Below are 20,319 nucleotides of genomic sequence, written 5' to 3'. Positions count from 1 at the left end.
TGCAAAACCTCACTGGATGGGGCAAAAACCAACCTGATTTTCCAACACGTCTTTGTCCAGGTGCAGTTATACCCTGCTCTGCATTAGGGAGCCAAATACCCCTTAACACAAGGGAGTAAAAATGATTTTGGGTTTCCAGGGTGTTCTTAGGGGGGAACCACGGCAGGCAAGGAGCAGCTCTGAGCCCCTTTGTGCAGGCTGCTCCTCCAGCTGCTCATCTCAGGCTGCACAGCTCACACTAATGCTGCTGCTGCTGCTAAAGCTGCCTCTACGTGAGCAGCAATTAAGCTGTGAAGTCAGCCTCTTAATATTATGTTAACATAGTTCAGTATATTAAATGTAAAACAAGTCATAATTTTTAAAGGTACCTCGGCTTACTGAGTTTAAATGAAGGCAGCAGTAGGACTATCACAGCCATATGCAAATCACCTGCATTTTAAAGCTAACAATAGATTTTGCTTTATTGTTTTGGCATTTAACGAGTGGGAAAATAATAAATTAAGCCACATGGGGAATCCCTGGTGCTTTTACAAACTGAAGCAGTGCCCATTTGGAGAGAGAACATTCCCCATCTTTCTCCCTAGCTGCATTTCTCTTAACCCACCACCTTATTAAAGCTTATAGGGCAAAATTCTCTTCTCATATTCCTCTGGCAGCTCTTAGTCCACATTCAGCTCTCCCTGCCTTCCCAGCTGTCTTTCATCCTGCCAGCTCACTCTGCAGACAGCAAAGAAGAGCAAAGACTGGCTGGGCCATGGGGAGTCAGAAGAGAGATTTTGTCATAGTTTTAGGAGGGTTACAATAGCTATTAGAGCATGGATGATTTTTCTACCTGTGGTAATAGGGGATGCAGCTACCAGAACAAGGTTCCATGCAGGATCCCAAACAGGGCCTCTGCAGCTGCCTGGTGTGACCACCATGGCTCTCTGGAGCCAAAGGAAAGAAGGGGTTGAATGTTTTAGCAAGTTGAGCTCTCTTGTTTGAAGCATTTTTAAACATGTTTTTAGAAAATTAATCGTATTTTCATTTTAACTTGCCCAGCTCTTACTGGTCAAAGCCCTGAGCCAAAATTTAGGCTCAGCCATGAGGGTCACAGAATTATAGAATATCTCAGGGTGGAAGAGACCCATCAGATGGTTTGAATGGGCAGGTGTTGGTCTTGCCAGTGGCAATGTGTGGCTCTGTTATCAACAGTGAGACATGGAGCTGAAAGCAGATCTTGCTCCTGAATGCCATCCTGGGTGTGCCTTCTCCAGGCCATGTTTTTACAAAGCCACCAGAATGAAAATTCAGCCCCTGATTGCCCCCACAGCTCCTCTGTGAGAACAAGCACAGCCCTTCCTTGTGCAGAGCAGTTCAACACGTGCTTGTTCCCTGTGTCAGCTGTGAGGAGGATCAATTATGCACATCCATGAACATCCCCTGCACCTGCATTCCCCCAGGAACCCTTTACCAACACCAAAGGATGGAGCAGAAATCAGGAACCAAGGCAAACCAGGCAGCCTAAAGTGAACACAGCACTGCAGCATTAACTGGCAACAGCAAATTGCCAGGCAGAGTGAAAATTTAAACAACAGGAGCACAGAAAAATGCTTTGAATGGAAACCTACAAACCTCAGAGAAGTTTGGGATGTGCCTGGGGATAATTCTCCAGCTTCCCTCTCATGGCTCTGTACAATCTCTCAGAAAAGCCCCTGTGGTCTTGCCACACATGTCTGTTTTCTGTCAAATCTGCTGTTTGTCCTACTCAGTGCATTTCATCAGAGGTGTGTGAGGTTTGCTCTCACTTCCACTGCATGTGGGGAGATGGGAGGCAGAAGGTTTGTGCAGCCCTGTGAACACATGAAGCACTCCACAAGGATTATGGTTATTTTCATAATAATTCTCCAGCCCTGCCTACGTTTGAAGTCAGGGATGTCTGGAGCTGAACCAGACAAGCAGAACACACACAAAAGCCCAATTAGCTCTGTATCACTAAAGCTCTTACAAACCCTAATGCATTCATCATTGTAGAACTAAGAGATGAGCATTGGGCTGTGCTCCTGCCTCAGTTCAGTCGGGTTTTAACTTGACTGATGCTGAGAGTTCTGTGATGAATCTCCTCCATTCACCTCCACTGTGCAGGAGAGGAAACAGAGACAAAGGCAGAGCGCCCCACTGGCCACCCTCACCTCATCCATGAAGTCCCTTTATAAAAACTGACCAAGTCTTAGCTCAGGTCCAGAGGAGCATCAATCCTCCATGCAATGCTTTCTGTTACCCTGTTACAAAATCTAGATGTTGGTTAAAATCACGGAAAGTCTAAATAAGCCTAGAATAAGAATAGACAGAGAAAGGCTAAACAGCAAAATAAGAGTTTGGTTCTCTAAGAGATGCACAAGCACACAAAAACAAGCTGGCTCTAGGTAGAGCTTTTCAGATTACTTGAACATGTGTTTAAAAAACTGGATTAAAATACAGATTCCCCCTATTATTTTTCAATAACACAAGCGCAGCACAGAACAACTCACTAGTGCCACAAACTACTTTTTCATTCCTGTTTTTTGTTTCATGCTTCAATATCTTCTTCCAGCTGCTCATGTCTCCTTTTTTTTTTTTCCCCCTTCTCCTCACTTTGATCTATTAGTTTTCCCCAGAAATGGGGTTTATAAATCATTGTAATGCAGCCCTGGGAAAGACGGTGCTTAGTGCAGGGAGAAATACATTGCAGCTAACAGCCACGGCAGGGAGGAAAGCTCTCACCTCGGAGAGGGGCTTTGGCGACAGGTTACGGATGGCTCTGGGTTATTTTATGGCTGCATTCCTGCCAGCAGGGGCAGGGCCACAGGGAGAGCTGCCTGCACCCCTCCGCTATATTTCAAGTTTCCTTCTGCAGGCAAAAACAAACCGCCCTGGGGCTCAGGAGGGAAAGGGAGAGAGGGAAAAATTGGTAAAAAGGAAGGGGAGGGGAGACAGGACAGGTGGGGATGGATTGTTGAGTTCCTGCTTTTGCACCATCGCATCTTTTTGTAAAAAGAATAATAATAATAATTTAAAAAAAGTTTGTATCTCTTGCACCCTGAAAAGATGCTAATTTCATCCAGGTCCCATCCATTGGCAGGATCCAGCTCGCCCAGGGACATTTCCACCCCTTTGTGCCAAGGCTTTTGTGTTCCCATTTTGTACTCGGGGAACTTCCCAGGACCAGGCTGAGCCCACAGGAGCCATCCCTCCAGTGATCCCCACTCTGATCCCCATGGGAGCAAATGCAGATGTTGTTTTGTTGTTCAGAAGTGTTTTTGTACTGGAAACCTAAGGGCTGAGCTTCTCTCCACACTCAGGATTTTGAAAGTTGGCTATTGTTATTAAAAATATCATCTAGGATGGAAAGATGGGAGCAGTGCAAGGCTGGGCACCAGGGTGATCTCAAAACAGCCTTTCCAGGCCAAATTGGTGGAAGGGCTCTTTAGTGTTTGTGGCACAACACTGTGGCCAACAGACATCCCCCGAGTCTCCTCCTGGGAGTAAGAGTTGGTTCTAAATGCAGAAAACCCAACATCATCGCACAGCCAGAGAGACAAACCTTCCTCAGCAGAGGTTTATATGCTTATCTCCTGCCCTGGAGTGCAGCATGGATTAGGGGAACCCATTGCCAGCCCTATTTAATTAGGGAGGAAATCATCATAAATTCCTAAGAGCAGCACAGTCACATGCAGGCTACAGGCACTTTGAAGCACTGGCTGTGTTTTTAGGATCACCAGCTCCTAATAAGCCCACCCCAGGCAGACACACCATTCTTTAGTTCCTAAAGCACACAAAAGAGACACCATGCTGGAATCTTAGCTCTATCTTTAACAAAGCATTACCCCCTCCTCACCCTCTTGCCCATAATTGCCTTGTTATTGTCATTGGTGCCATTGTTCATTGGCTCGGCCCTAGAGAGGCCCAGGGGAGCACTTCTGCCTTAGCTAAACCAATATCTCCTGCAATAACCCCCTGCAGTTTCCCCTTTGCTATCCCATGTTGAATAAATCCTCCATCTCTGTTTGCTGAATGATCATAAAGATATGATTGAAGTTTCAGATTTATGGTTTCCTCCGAATCGAGGAGCCGCTCCAATAATGCCAGAGCCTGTTTGCTGCCTGGTTTCTGACAGGATACACAGAAAGGGGGATTTGTAAGAGCAAAAATAAGAATGTAGAGATTAGAGACAGGTATTTTCTAGACATGTAGAGGGGTTGGACTCACACACACACACTCTGCCAGAGCATCCTCTGCCCAAGGATCTCACTGTGCTTCCCAAGCACCCTGCCAGGCAGGGTGCACACACAATATTTCACTCTAACAGCAAATCTGTCTCCAGCAGCCACACAAGGGAGCCACAAGAATTGCTTGCTGGGTAAAGGAGGATCCTAACTAAAGATCTCACTGTACAGCTGTACAAAAACTGGCGTGGTTGCTGAAGGCTGACAGAGGGTCCATGTTAAGGTGGTCCTTGCTGTCAGCCTCATGCTCCATATTCCATGAGCTCCTTCAGAGCTGTTCATGCAATCCTCTGGATGCCCAGGATGCTCTTTGGGCATCTTTTTCTGACAGACTCAGGCTCCACGTGCCATGAGCTCCCTCAGATCTGTGTTCATGCAATCCTCTGGATGCCCAGGATGCTCTTTGGGCATCTTTTTCTGACAGACTCAGGCTCCACGTGCCATGAGCTCCCTCAGATCTGTGTTCATGCAATCCTCTGGATGCCCAGGATGCTCTTTGGGCATCTTTTTACTGTCAGACTCAGTCTCCACGTGCCATGAGCATCCCTCATGTTGTCTTCATGGAATCCTCTGGATGCCTGGGATGCTCTTTGGGGAGTGCAGAGAAACCCTCTGGCTCCTATGGGAGAACATCCCAGACGTGGAATTCCTCTGTTCAAAGCACAAACACCCAAAAATCCCCACCAAAGGGGCACTGCACTTAGAGAGAAAAGCAGCTGCTCCCTGAGGACACCCAGCCTTGCACCTCCCTGCTCCTCCCAGGGAATCTGGTGCAGGATTGTGACCTTGGGATAATTGTCACCTTCCCCATGCTGTTGTGTTGGCCTGGGTGTCCTCCTTTCCCTTCAGCCCATGCCAGCAGCATTTAGTGATTTAGTGAAGCCATCTCCATTATACAGCTGGAATTGCACAGCATGAGGCACATTGCTATTCAGATTCAGGTCAATATTAGTTTTTTTAATGAATAAACCACCTCAAAGCTGAAGTGAAAACAAAGTTTGTGACTTTGGTGTCAAAAATCTGAAGAGAACATCCAAAACACCTTCCCTCAGCCTTGTGGCTGCAGCACATTTGCTTTTCCCTGATTCACAGCCATTTATGCTCATTCCCACTTCAACAAAAACCTATAAAACTCTTAGAGCGTGATGCAGTCCTAAATTAAATGCACTTTAACATTGCTATATAACAAGGGAGTCTTAGCTCTTTTAAATTAATGCATGCAGCTGAGAAGGGGACCTTTCCTGGAAAATTTATTCTGCTTTATTTGGAGAAAACCCCACCTCGTTCCACCTTCTCTGAGAGCAGAGATGATTCTGTGTGTTATAATGAGGAATTTGTAATAATGAGAGCATTGTGTGTTCCAGTAACTATGAAGCCAACAACAGAAGACTTCTGTGAGCAGCAGTGTTTGTGTGATGTATGGTAATATTTTTCCTCAGTGCATTACAAAAGGAAAAAAGCAAGATAAAAATATCTTCCATTTTCTCCCTAATTTGTAGTTTTCTGGTGTTAGCAAGGCTTATAAGACACATGCTCCCAATTAGCTGCTCCTCTTAATTTAAATGCTTCATAAATTATCTCCTGCGCTTGTGGATTATCACTTCATAATGCGAGTTAGCATTTAAATAAATAGCTGCGATGTAGGAAATTAGAGAGGTTTACAGTCTGAGGCAGCAGCATAATGAAGGAAAATACCACAGCAGCTGAACAGGGCTTGGGAGGGATGTGATGAGGCAGAGATTTTTTTTTTCCACCCCCTTTTTGCCTTTTAGCATCCAAATTTGGGCTGCAGCAGGGAAAATATGGGTCAGAACTCCAGCAGAGCAGGAGCCTTTTGTAATGGCTGAGCACGAAGGGAACATGGAGAATTTTTCAGCATGTAAAATGTCTGATTTAGCAAATATGATGCAATTAGGAAGTGACTTTTTCCAGCCAACTCTTGGTTGCCTCAGAAGGTTGCCCCTTTGAAAGCAATTGGGCTGCTCATGTATGTCATACCTGAGCAGTACCCAACCCCTTCTGTTCTATCCTTTCAAAAAAATAAAATGGGACTGGAGAGAAAAACAGCAGAACAAAGCAGAGCTGGAGTTGTATTGAGAAAATTTGGTGGGGAAAGCAATGAGGGAGTCAGATGTAGAATTATGGGGAATTTTAGAAATAGATATATAGAGACAGAGAGTGAAGAAAGCAAGCATTGTTTTGTAAGCCACATAACTTCTGCCATGTTTTTAGCACCATTAATAAGATCAACCTATAGAAAATGAGTGTTTTTAAGCATTGGTAGCAACTCCCCATTCTATTTCAGCCCAGTTTCACAATTATTGTCCTAAATGTAGAAAATTACAAAGATGGAGCAGGAAAAACCTCATGACAGCTCTTGGAGGACTAAGGCTCTCTCCAGTGCTTGCTGGTCTTGCCTTTGGTGTCACTGCTGCTTTTTCTGCCACAGGAGAAAACTCTGGGCAGGAGTCAGCCCTGTTTGAGTGCCCCTGATCCTCAGGAGCTGAAATCAGGCACCAGTGGGCTCAGGACCCTTTGGGGTTTGCCTTGCAGAGCACCCAAGGTTGAGCACTGCAGCCCTGGCAAGTCCAGCTCTCACAGCTCCCTGCTTGCTCACACACACAAAATGTCAAAAATCATGGATATTTTTTTTTTTTCAAAAACACTGGAAAATCATAGAAGCTTTGACAGCCTTGACCAAAGTCCAGCCTTAGGCAGGAGTAAAGTTATTAGTTCCTTTATTTCCTGGAGAAAGCCTGACACATTAGGATTTCACAGCAGCTGGCTGTAAGTGTAATGGGCAGGGTGTGATTTTGCTGCCTGGGTTTTGCAGTTACATTTCAGCAGCTTGAATACATTTTGCTGTAGGACAGAGCAAATGATTCGGGCAGGTCCTTGCATCAGCACAAGGCCCTCGGTGCTTAATGGGAGTTGTGCCCAACTGACAGCACGATTTGAGTGTCTGCTGTATTTAATATTCTTCAAGAGCAGGGTCAAATTGTCTCATCATTTACATCCCTACAACCCTGCTGATCCCAGGGGAACTGCTCTTCCTCTGAACTCAACAGGGATGAACGTGGGCAACTGGACTGAGATGTGCTGGAGGAAGATTTCCGCCTGGACCCCTCAGGATTCAGGTGCTTGGAGACACAGCTCACCCTGCAGAGAGTTCCAGTCAGCCCAGCAGGAGCCTTGTTTCATCCCATAATTTTGTATTCCATCACATAATTTTGTATTCCATTCAATGTTTAGAAAGTGAAAAGGGGGATGATCCCACTCCAACCAACATCTGAAAGTTTACAGCTCTTCATCTCTCCAAGTGTGCAGGTGCTAAAGGAAAGGCTCTGGGGGCCAAGCTGTACCTGTGCTCTGTCCTCTGGGGCATATTTGCATCTCTGTTATCACTTTGTCTTCTGAAGCAGGCAGGAATGGCCACAGGTGCTCCTGGATTATTCTGTGCCTGAGCCTGATAAGCCTCAATTTCTCTGGGCTAGGAGCACACAGAATGCAGCTCTCCTATCCCAGCTGCAAGGGCTCTTCAGGTCTAAGAAAAACCTGGCACAAGTCTTGAATTCTGAATGCAGGAGACAGGACTGGAAGCCCCAGGACTGGATTCCTTCAAGGAGATGGTGCCACTTTTTTTACAGAATCACCTTTTCTTCCTAAAGGGAGTTTTAAATAATAAAATTGGAAGCTGCCGCATATCTTTCCAACTGATCTACTAATCATATTTCTTCAAATTTTATATCCCTGACCCTTGTAAAGGGATTGCAAGGAAGGCATTTTTTAAGCTGCATTTTAATAAGTCAATATGAAAGCTCAAAATTATTTAAAGCTTCTTAAATAGGATTATATTTGATTTCTTGTGGGAATAGTGAGGGATAGTCTAGTAAAGACGTTCTGTCCTGCTGAGGTTTTATTACATTAAAGAAACAGCATCCTTTTTTAACAGCAAAAACTTTATCTATTCTCTAATGAAAATGGAGATTATTCTGTACATGAGGTGACTGAAGTTGGTAAGTTCCTGCATCTTTGATCAGAGATTAGAGTTTCTCCTTGAGTGAAAGCCGAGAGATTCCTGAACCAGAGGTTCAGCCTGAATTTAACAAGTTGCCTCCTCATCTAAAATATTTGAATTTCCTTCTAGGAGGTACCACAAGTGTATTGACTTCAGACAAATTCTGCTGTGAAATAACAGGTAGCTCTCAAGGCAGCCAGTATCTCATTTGCAGCCAGGGATTTAATTTGGCCTAAGAATCAGAGGTCTGTGCTGCTGGGGAACTATTTTACTATATAGGAAATGTCATATCCAGTCTGCTCTGAAAGGCCCACAGTCAAATTCTCACTTGAATTCCACTCCTTTAATGTCAGTGTGACTTATATGAAGGTTATACTGGCAGCACTTAGCTTAGTATGTTCTATTGCACCCATATAAAAGCAGGGGAGTCAAATAAAAACTACCTGTAAGGAGTTGGAGCAGCAGCAGGGATTTGCATGGTGTAAGCAGCAGCTTCACTGAGCTGAGTTGCTCTGGACATAATCTGGGCCAACATCTGGTCTTGAGAACATAAAGAGATTTTTCTTGAAGTAGCAGATGGGGAGGTTCAAAGAACAGATATTATTAAGGATGAAACACAAAGAAAAGGTCATAAGTGCTGAAAGGGGACCGAACCTTAAAATAAAAAAAAGAAAAAAGAAAAACCAAACAAAAAATAGCCATTGTCCATTCTCTTTAACAATTAGAGAATTTTCTCTCATTCTCAAGCAGCCCACATCCCTCTCTCAGCCAAACCTCAGTGTCCTCATTGAAGCCAGGCATTGAGCAACAGCATTCCCTGGCAGAATTTGACATCAGGGTTTGCAGCATAGCAGGTGTCTCCAGGGCTGTGATTCTCTGGGAAAAGACAACCCCACTACACCCTTTCCCACTTTTCTCTGGGAAGCCAACAGCAAACATGGCAAAGTTGCTTTTTTTTTTTTTGCCAAGCTGCTGTGTGTTATTCTGCCCACATTATACCCTGAGCTTCCAAATCTGCTGCCACATCAAAGACAGAATTATTTTCCTGTTTTTCCCACACTGATCTGTCCATCCATACCTGCTTTCCCACTGATGTTTCTTGTAGGGAGAACAAGGACTCAGCAAGGTCCTTCTCCATCCAGCTGCTCCAGGAGCCTCCCATGCTGTCCCAAACCTCCCTGCCATTGTCCCTACATGTCCTCAAATCTATCCCAGGCCCATTCTGTCTCTCAGAGGTGAATGATGGTTGTAACTCAAGAAAAATCAGGCCCAGGTGAGACCTCACTCAGCAGCAGCTGTAACCTGCACATTCATTTAGCCTGAATAACCCATCCCTTCTGCCAAGGGCTTTGTCTTCTGACTGCAGCCCACGTTTCTTCCTCAGGCCTGAGAGCAGGCAAGGGCTGATGTGAACTTCACAAGCTGTGACACCCTCTACAGAAACACATGTGCTGCTTTGACCTTCAGCGCTGGCACAAAAACCTTACACAGACACAAATTTATCTGAAAGTCAGGAGCAGATTTAATAGAGCAGGAGAAGATCGTTTTCAATATTTCCATCTCAATTAGAGTCAAACACCTCGGTGAGCCTCAGCCTTTGGGGCTGTACCTGGCCTGGCTGCTCCCAGCGTGGAGACTGTCGGCAGAATCAGCAGAAATAGCACAACTGGGCAAGGTGTTGGTGATTTATCAATGCTGAAGTAATTCATCCTGACACCGAGGAGCTGAGCAGGAGCTCAGGGTCCAGCAGGTGCCCCCGAAGACCTGAGAGTTATACAGTGCCACACATCCACAGTGGCAGAGCTGGGAGATGACTCCTTAGCAAAAAAAATCCTTTTTTATTTTGGCAGAGCTGGGATCTGACTCCTTAGCAAAAAAAAAAATCCCTTTTTTATTTTTTTTTCTAAAGCCATTTTCAAACAGCACTCTTGTTACAGAGAATTGCAGTTTTAACTATTGCAATGCTGTACTGCTAACTCCATCACATTATCATTATCTGCTAACTCCCTAAACAGTGACTAATATTCAGAGTCTCAGAATTTTGGGGCAAAAAGAATTTTTCAATGGAAAACTAGAAGGTGAATACACCCATGAAGATTGTGTACACAAATACTTTCATATGTGCCTGGCCCTTTAAAACCAAAATGATAGAGTTCATTTGCATTTAGATCTCTTTGGCTCCTTCTTTTCATCTAAAGACAAATCCTCACAAAGGCTGCTTAATTAGACCAAATTAGATTTCCACCTAGTGGCTTGTCATTCATTAGAAAACGCTGTTCTTTTTTTCAGTTTTGGTAATTATAAGCTGGTCTCGCAGTGTTCACTTCAGGTTCAAAGTCTGACTTGCATTCATGATTTTGTGCAGATGAGAGGGAAATTATTCAGTGGCATCAAGTCTGCCCATTTTACAAGTTGGATAAAGATCATCACTGGAGTCTTTTATGTAATGGGGTATACTCTTTCTTAAGTCTTTAATGATTAATTGTAATAGCATATCTCATGGCAATTTTCAAGACTAAAAGCTAAGTGCAAACAGTTGGAAAGTGCAGTGAGTGTATCAGACAGTGGGTGCTGCCTGGACTGGGGTTTCTGTGTCTGACTCTGTGTGTGGCCCTTGCTTGTTGGTGTTCCTGCCTTTTTGGGAGAAAGAAAATTGCAAGGGAATGGTGCAAGGGGCTGTGTAAGTAGAATATGGGCTGGAAGGGCTGCCTGTCTTCTCTCATTGTCCTCTCTAACCAGCTCTGCTGCTGGCCTTACACAAAACACGGCTTCTAGAGGGGAAAATGGTTCAAATCCACACCTGACACTCAAAGGTTGGTGTCTAATAAGGCTGGAGCTCCCAGGGCAGGTCAGTGAGGAGCACAGGTTAGTGGAGATTGCACTTGTGGATGTACTCTGGCTGATCTGTCTGGAGTGTTTGTAATGAAAGGAGTTAAACTCACAGCAAGATTCCTAAGCTTTGCCATTTCTGACTCCAAGGGCAGCAGTTTGCCCAACCATCACCCTTTTCTCTGGAAAGAGAAAGATTCTTACTCTGCTATAGAAGACCAGAATGATTTGATCTCACTCACTTCTCTCCCCAGTCCAAACTCCATTCCCTTTGCTGTCCTGCATGGGCACCCTGATTCCCTGCCTCAGTTTCCCCTTTATTACAGAGTGTTAATGCTCAGTGGCATGCTTTGAGGCTTAATAAATCAGGGACAGATCTTGTGGTCGTCCATCAAGCAAAACTTCCTTTGGCTTTGACCTTTAATGCTTATGAAAAGCTTCGAAGACAACTGCCAACTTATTATTAATAATCTTCTTGGGAGTGGAAGTTACAAGCAGTTGGCACCAGGCAACCCAGCAGCCTCCAGCCCCTGCTAGGATTTCTTCTGCACTAACAAACCCAGATTTTTCAGGTGTGTTTTTATAACAACATTCTTGTTTTACTTTCTCACCAAAAAAAAAAAAAAAGCCAAGTTTTTCCTTCCACCTTTAAAAAAAAAAATCTCATCAAATTTGCCTTTCTCAAAACACTGAACATTCCCTTTCTCATCTACCTAAACCTGATGTTGAGTTACTGTCCCCCAGAGGCTTTCAGTAGCTCAGTTCTGATGTATCCCTGCACTTTGTAGCTCACTGCCTTCTTAGAGTGTAATCAAACATCAAGCTAAGTAGCAAATAAATCTCCCGATCTCATAAGCTGCACAGCAAGATCATGTAAATGCAAATGAAGGGCTTGATTTCAAGCTGTCGTGGGGGGAAGGAGGGAAAAATGCTGGGCCTTGTCACTGCAATCACTTCACTCTGCAAGTGCAGTAAATCTGCAATAATAATAGTAATGGCAGCGTGAGGGGAGGCTTTACTGTACAAGGGGGTGTAATGAAAAGACGAACAGAAGGTGGGAAGGAGGCAGGACCTGGCAGGCTGAAAATGCACCAGCACGGAGTTTGCAGGTGTCCACAGGGCAGAGCCAGAGAGGAGGGGACGGGGCTGAGTCGGAGCACTCAGAGGATTCAGGGATTTGCCCAGCATCCCCACCCAGGGAAAGGCTGTGGAGGCAGGGATTAAAAATCCACATCTCAGTCTCTTTCTGGACCTCTCTGTGTGGACATGTCTCCCAGCTCTCTGAGTCATCTTCAGAAAATTGATGCAATGTGTGTTGCTGGGCCATGAACACCAGGGGACAGAACACAAATAAGTCTTGCAACAAAACCTGGAATCCTTAAAGATTTTGCACTTCTTTAAACCTTTGCAATGCCTCCACCTCTAGAAACAGACCCTTTTCAGAGCCTTCCTCTTCCTCCACAGCAAACATTTTCCAACACTTAAATACAAATCCAGGGTCAAGCCCAGGGCTCAGAGATCAGAAACTACCTGGCAAAGGCTCAGGATAACTCAGTACACCAAACAACACTGATTTTTCAGTCAACCAAGGGATTCCCACTGATCAAACACCCCCAGCACTGCACCATGACCAGTGGGAGCATGGCACCCTCCAAACCTAGCCTAGACACTCGAGGAAAATTGTCATGTCCAAGGGGAAAGGATGCATCAGCCAAGCCCTTAAGACAGTTTGAAAGAGCAAACAAAGCCTCAGTGATCATTTCTAACAGCCCTGAGAGGTGTTGATCTCTGCTGGGTGCTCTGGGAATGCTTCAGGATAAGGTCTAGAGCTGTCTTTTCCAAACTGGCTGGATAAACAGCATTTAGGATGCTGGATTTTCCTCACCGAAGTCGTAAAGGGAGAAAACTTGCAGAAGGTACCCAGAGAAAATTAGGACCGCCTGGGATGCAGAGAGAGACGGTTTTAATTAGAGCCAAGAGGTGGGAAATAAGGCAGAGAAATGACATCTTAATGAGGTTTAATGAAGTTGTCTGCTGATGGGCACAGCTGTCAGACAGATCTGTATTCCAGCCAAGCAGCTTTGTGACAGGCTAAACCTGAACACAGGGAACAGTGCTGGAACTGGGGGAGAAAGGAAAAAAAAAAAGACCTTCTGCATCAACTTTGGCTCAGTTTTCCCTCTGCTTTATGACAGAGCACACCTATAATGCCTCAGGACAAACAAATGAAACCAGCCCATGAGCTGGAAGAAGCATTTTGCTAATTTATGAATGAGAAAGGCTGTAATTGTGGATTACACTGAGCAGGATTCATTCCTGCTATATCCTTCCCCTTCTTTGCTTTTGTAGGTAAAAAATGTTGGCAGGCAACCAGAGTCTTGTGAGCTCGTTGATTTTTCTTCAGGCACAGATTCTCTCCATGTTCAACATATTGGACCAGATTTTTTTTTTTTAATTAATTATCCAGCACCTTCAGCTTTATTTATTCAGTGCAAAGTGACTGTAAAATGCCACCTGATCATAAAAGGAAACAGCATGCACTCATTTTGTGATGGAGTAAACACCCAACTGTGTTAACTTCAGGTGCTCTGCAGAAGGGACTCTTTAAATAAATAAATTAAAGTGTAGTTTCAGAGTTCTGCACTCGAGGGTCTGGAAGCAGCTTTGCCACAGGTTACAAACCTCTTTTCCTGCGCTGCAGTTTCTCAGTGATTTTTCTCCCATCTGACACACCTTTGCCACCGCAGCAGATTTCTGATCTCACTTCCCTGATCCATTATCAGAAGGTGATCCCAGGAAAATGCCTTTTCTCCTGCATCTGAGGAACATTCCACCATTTCCCTTGCACAACCACCCTAAAAATAGCTGTAAATACAGGAGGGCAGATCAGCAGTGAAAGCTCCTTTATCCCAGCTGGCAGAGCTTTGCATGAGCTCCTGGCACACACAGAGTGCACACAGGGTTTGTCACTGCCACTGCAGCCCTGGTGGCACTAAAACCCCACTTAGTCCCCTCATACTGGACAGGGGACAGTCCCGCCCTGTGCTTGTGGCTCACAGGAGGGATGTGAGGAAATGCAGCTGTGCTTGCATCACATCCCTGGGTTGATGGTTTTTAGAAAGGGCTGTTTGCAACAAAGGAGCTGCAGTTTTACACAGGGCAGGTCCCAAAAACTCATTTTCTGGGGAATTTGTGCTCCTGAAAGCTGTGGAAATGCCACACTTCCTTTAGAGTGTGAAGTGTAAAAGCTGGAGGAATTACAAGCACATTTTAGAGACCTCAATAGAGCCCTCCGGAAGGGTGCCTGTTCTGGACAGGGGTTATTAACCCTCATTCTGCTCTCCCTTCTTCATCCCCCTTCTCCTCCTCCTCCTCCTCCAGCATGCTTTGTGTCTTGATTATTCCCAGGCAGGAGCAGCCATGTGATTGTGCCTGGGGAAGCTTGTCAGTTTTTTGGGAGGATTCACAATTTGGAAATGAAATAATTCAAAGTAAAGTTAAGACCAGCTGCAGACACCACAGCTGGGCATCCCCACCAAAGGAGAGATTAACCAAACAAAAAGACTTCAAATCCATATCTATTGAGTCAGGATCCCTATTTCCAGCAATGCTAGGTCTCTTTATAACTCAAAGCCTAACTTGTGTGAAATTGTGTGAAATTCAGCATTCTTTAGGCTCCTTTATGCACTGTGGCACTCACTTCTGCAGTGGGATTCAAGCCCTTGCCAATTGGAAACTCCTGGTACTTGTGGCTGTGTTCTGTTACAAACTTCTCTTTTCAGGGGCTTTATCTTATCAGGAAAGGTCTTTATGCTTCTCTATTAATGTTCCATATGCTTCTCTATTCCTTTTTCTGCAGCCAGAACTTGGAAAGCCCATGAGGAACTGCTACTCCCTGCCAGGCCCTGATTTTACCTATGGAATGTACATGCACAAGAGAGATGGAGGAGTCCCTGAAGGTAGGACACTGCCCCTAAACCACAGACCTGCAACAAAATCCTAATGCTAGTAGGAAGTCTCCTCTCCTTCCCATGGCTCTTCAATACTTCTCATCAAGCTGGAAATGCAGAACTCCAATATTTACCCACTTTCATTACTATCACCCCAATTGTTTGGTGACCAGTGAAGTTTCTCTGTCGCATTGGAAACTTTCAGAGGCTCACACAGACCCAAGCAGGGAGGATGCACCTGCAAAATGTGATGCACCTGGGCACTGTCATAAAATTGTCAAGGCTCCTGCTTTGTGCTCTTAGGGACAATTTCCCTGTAAAATCAGACACACTGAGCAAGCCATGGTGGAAGGTGAGAAGACATCCAATTCAGATGGGGTATGGGATGCAGTAGGATGAGGTATGAAGCTTACAAAAGGAACCTGAGTCTCACAAGACCCCCATGAAGGTGCACATACATCAATCTGCTTTCCCAAAAGAATCTAACTGAGATGCCTCCTCTTTGTCTCTATCTCCTTCCACCTCCAGCCATAGGCCAAGGCTCACCCCCATTAGAGGGTCATGCCCTGTGACTTTGTGGTCATGAACCTTGGCCCCACAAGACCCCCATGCATGGTGCACACACTTCAATCAGCTTTCCCAAAAGGATCTAACCAAGTTGCCTCCTTTTTGTTTCTATTTCCTTCCACCTCCAGCCATAGGCCACTGGGAATCAGTGAAGGCCGAGGCCCACCTCCGTAAGAGGATCATGCCCCAGGACTTTGTGGCCATAAACCTTAGTGCCACAAGACCCCCATGAAAGTGCACACACATCTACTTTCCCAAAAGGATCTAACTGAGATCCCTCCTCTTTGTCTCGATTTCCTTCCACCCATAGGCCACTGGGATGCAGTGAAGGCCAAGGCCCACCTCCATAAGAGGATCATGCCCCAAGACAGGACTTTGTGTCCGTGAACCTCAGCCCCACAAGACCCCCATGAAGGTCCACACACATCAATCAGCTTTCCCAAAAGGATCTAATTGAGCTGCCTCCTCTTTTTCCTATTTCCTTCCACCTCAGCCATAGGGCACTGGGATGCAGTGAAGGCCAAGGCCGACCTCCATAAGAAGGTCGTGTCCTGGCATTTTATGGCCATGCACAGTGCACACACATCAATCTGCTTTCCCAAAAGGATCTAACCAAGTTGCTTCTTCTTTCTCTCTATTTCTTTCCACATCCAGCCATAGGCCACTGGGAGTCAGTGAAGGCCAAGGCCCACCTCCATAAGAAAGTCATGCCCTGAGATTTCATGGCCATGAACCTTAGCCCCACAAGACCCCCATGCATGGTGCACACACATGAATCTACCTTCCCAAAAGGATCTAACCGAGATGCCTCCTCTTTGTCTCTATTTCCTTCCAGCCACAGGCCACTGGGATGCAGTGTAGGCCAAGGCCCACCCCCATAAAAGGGTCATGCCCCAAGAATTCACGGCCATGAACCATAGCCCAATGCACAGTGCACACACATCAATCTGCTTTCCCAAAAGGATCTGAGATGCCTCCTCTTTCTATTTCCTTCCACCTCCAGCCATAGGCCAAGGCTCACTCCCATAAGAGGGTCATGTCCTGGGACTTTGTGGCCATGAACTTTAGCCCCACAAGACCCCCCTGAATGGTGCACACACATCAGTCAAGGATCTAATCAAATTGCCTCCTCTTTGTCTCCATTTCCTTCCAGCCATAGGGCACTGGGATGCAGTGAAGGCCAAGGCCCACTCCCACAAGAGGGTCATGCCTCAGGACTTCATGGCCATGAACTTTAGCCCCACAAGACCCCTATGCACGGTGCACACACATCAATCAAGGATCTAACCAAGTTGCCTCCTCTTTGTCTCCATTTCCTTCCAGCCATAGGGCACTGGGACACAGTGAAGGCCAAGGCCCACCCCCGTAAGAGGGTGATGCCGCGGGATTTCGTGGCCATGGGCCGTGCAGCTGTGGATGAAGGCTGCACCAAAGCCAGGGAGTTTGCTCTGTACTATGGCTACATGGACATCCGCTGCAAGGACAAGGGCATCCTCAGATATGGGGGCAAGGTACCCCCAGGCATGACCTTTGGCAAGCCACCACGGTAAGGGCCCTCCTCAGCATGAAATTATCCCTTCCTACCTCTAGGGGTATTAGTTATTGGTTTTTTTGAGTTTGGATTGAAGATATTTGAGACAGTAATTTGTGTTTGGATTTAATTTTAATAGTTTATTTTAATTTTATAGCTGTTGTTTATTTTATATTTTATAAATTGTTTATTTTATATTTGTTTTTAAATTGCTTCTTTACTATTTTATTTTTAATATTTAATTTTAATTATTATTTTTTATTAGTAAAATTGTTTTATTACTGGGAGTTTGGCAGCTTTTCATTAGAAGGCACCTAATGGCTAATGATTTTTTGTTACAAGGTTTTTAAGACTAAACTATCTAATTAAGAACTGACACTAAGATTATTTTTTTTAACTCAATAACTGATTTCAAAGAGTTTTCAATGCGGACTTTTTTGCTTAATTACAAAATGCTACTTATGAAAAAGAAGGAAGAAGAAACATGAAGAGGAAACTTAGGACAACACTCTGTGCTTTCTATTTTGCTTCTATACACAACATACTCAAAATTTCAAAACCTAAATTTTTCACTAAGTGATAAATTTCACGCTTTTCTGAATTCTAATCTATGTTGACATCTAGGAAAATTTTTCTATGAATGAGGGTTAAAGTTAGTGCTCCTTTGGGGGTCAGGGTACCCCAGAGCAGACAGAGAAATATTCCTGGTGCCCTGGGTTTTCACACCTACCTTCACACCTACATCCCTTCCCAATCTCAGCTACCACAGTCCCCAAAAGAGAAGTGTCCTGAAGCTGGATATGCTGAGCCACAGCATCACATCCATGTCTGATGACACTCTGATATATGGTCTCCTCCAGCCAGGTCTCATAAGCTCTTGGAGGTTTATATCACACTAAGATAGCTCAGCTACCTTAGAAGGCATAAAATCAGCAAGATGGCTTCGGTGGTAGTGTTGGAAGCAGAAAAGTTGTAATAAAAGGCAAAATAACAAAACTCTTTACAGAGAAAACCCAAGCCAGGGCAAGAGGTTCTTGCCTCACACCTCACAAAAGTGATTAATTCCTTTGTTCTCTTCTTTTTCTAGTAAATTGCTCAGGCAGGACTTTTTAGCTTCTGCCCAGTTTGCTATCCTTAAGTTTGAGGTGAAGTCCCCCAGATCCTATGAGGTGTCTTTTTACCTAATTGAGGAGAGAAACTTCTGGGCTTATTTCCTTTTTAAGGAGACAAAGGCTAGTTGTGTCACTCCGTCAACAGGGGGCACATTCCTACAACACTCCCGTCAGATAATCAACTACCTGAATCTAACATACGTGCCACAACACAGCCTCATTTCACCTGTGGTATTATGGTCTTGAAGCCTCAAAAATATCTTCAATACCAACCCTTTAATCTAAAGGAATATGAAGAGCTGTCTGCCAGAAAATTGGCATCCCAGGGTCAGAAAACCAGAGCAACAGCATTTCTACCTGTCTGCACTGGTAGAAATGCTCTGGTGGAGTTAAAGATCACTTCAAAGTTCTTTATCCTACCTTCTCCCACTTAGTTCATTGCTCTGCATTGGGCAAAAATTGAGAATGGAGCAGGACAGAGGCAAAAAAGCTTCTCCCTGCCAGTGCAACTCCAGCACAAACCAGTGCTCAATGTCTCTCAAAGTCCTGGAGCCCAAGGGGGTTTCTTGCTCTGTTCAGCTCTGGACCAGACATTAGGTTTTTATTTTAAGAGCTAGATAATAATCACTACCAGAAAAATAACAGCTACAAATTCTAGAGAAAAGACATGATGAACGGCACCTTGTATTTTACATGATAGTAAATGGGCTTTGCATATGCAAATTGAATGGATTTTAAAATGGTATTTAATGACAATTTTCGTAGCAGACATTAACATTAATTGCATCAAAATGAAAATGTAGCATTAGCTTGCTGTTAGCTGCAAATGCCCCAGCCATAAAGCTTTATCTTTATCAGTATCAGCCCTCATCCATGTGACAGGGCTGCTCTGCAAATTGCAGGCAAAAGGGCTTTTATGTTGCAAAAGTATCCCCCAATGCAGGCCAAAATCAACATCAATTTTGCTTTATTTCTTCATAAACGGAGGTTAAATGGCTGCCTGTAAGAAGCCCAGGCATCCTTCAAAAGTTTTAAGGAAAATCTGCAGACCCCACGCAGCAGAAGTAGTGAGAAAGGGCTTTTAATTGAAAATTATTATTGTACAACTTGCCTTCTCCTTAATAGCCACCTTTTATGCAGACTGATTGTATCTATCCCTTTACTTTAAAAGCATATTATAGATAAAACCAAATTATCAAGGAGTTGTTACAGGCATTTCAGTAAAAGTGGGAGTTTAACACACTTTTCCATGACTGGCAAGTTAGAGGGACCAGCTTTGGTGAGCATTGCCAGGACAAGCTGATCCCTGGTCACAGCAAGACCCATCTTCCTAAAAATGACCTGGTTGTCAATGGATTTCAGTTGGGTTTGGACTCTAAGCCCTGTTTCACTGGGATCTCAGTGCTGCTACCTGGGAAGGTGCTCCCAAGTGAGGCACGTGCTTGTCTGGGGGCAGAAGAAAACTGGCAAAAAGTCTTTTTGCACAACTCCAAGCACTTCATGTCTTTAAGAAACAACAGATCTGATCTAGAGGTCTATTAACTTCTTGGGTACAGTGAATTTTTCAGCAAGAAGAGCACCTGCCAGTCATCTCCCAGCACTGACAGTGGGGCTGAGGAGGCCAGGGAGCAAAGGTGCTTTCCCATGGCACTGGAAGCAGCTGGGACACCCAGCCCGATGATGTGGTGCCCTGGGACAGCTCAGAGCATCTGGGACATCCTGCTTGATGATGGGATGTTCTGGCACAGCCCAGAAGCCCAGTGCAGACCCTGCCCAGTCTGCAGCTCTCTGCACAGTGGGAATTGCACCTGGTGCCAGCCTCAGGGCTGCGCTGCTTCCCTGAGAACCCAAATAACTCAAATAACCCAAATCGCTGCCACAGGAGCGTGGCTGGGGTCACTGGGTAATGGGCAAGGGGCTTCTTGAGCCCTGGCCACTCATCTCCAGCCCATCCTCAGGCCCTGGGCTGTGCTGCTAAAGGCATCTCTCTCCTGGAGACACCAGGGTCAGGAGCTCTCCCTAGGCTCACAGGCTGGAGCTCTCCTGGATCATCCCAAATGAAACAAGC

General features: G+C 45.0%; 1 protein-coding gene across 1 annotated transcript in view; it reads left to right on the top strand.

Moving 5' to 3' along the window:
* Positions 1-20,319, top strand: part of CFAP77 (cilia and flagella associated protein 77) — a 59,047-nt gene that overhangs the window by 17,869 nt on the left and 20,859 nt on the right. The window contains exons 2-3 of the mRNA XM_054284113.1: positions 14,951-15,050; positions 16,932-17,154. Coding sequence (XP_054140088.1) covers positions 14,951-15,050; positions 16,932-17,154 — 323 coding nt within the window. The remainder of the gene's footprint in view (positions 1-14,950; positions 15,051-16,931; positions 17,155-20,319) is intronic.

The sequence above is a fragment of the Melozone crissalis genome, unplaced genomic scaffold (genome assembly GCF_028551555.1).
Source record: "Melozone crissalis strain CALT ecotype California unplaced genomic scaffold, PUWL_Pcris_2 ptg000041l_1, whole genome shotgun sequence".
Classification (NCBI taxonomy): domain Eukaryota; kingdom Metazoa; phylum Chordata; class Aves; order Passeriformes; family Passerellidae; genus Melozone; species Melozone crissalis.
This window is presented reverse-complemented; position numbering and strand designations above follow the sequence as displayed.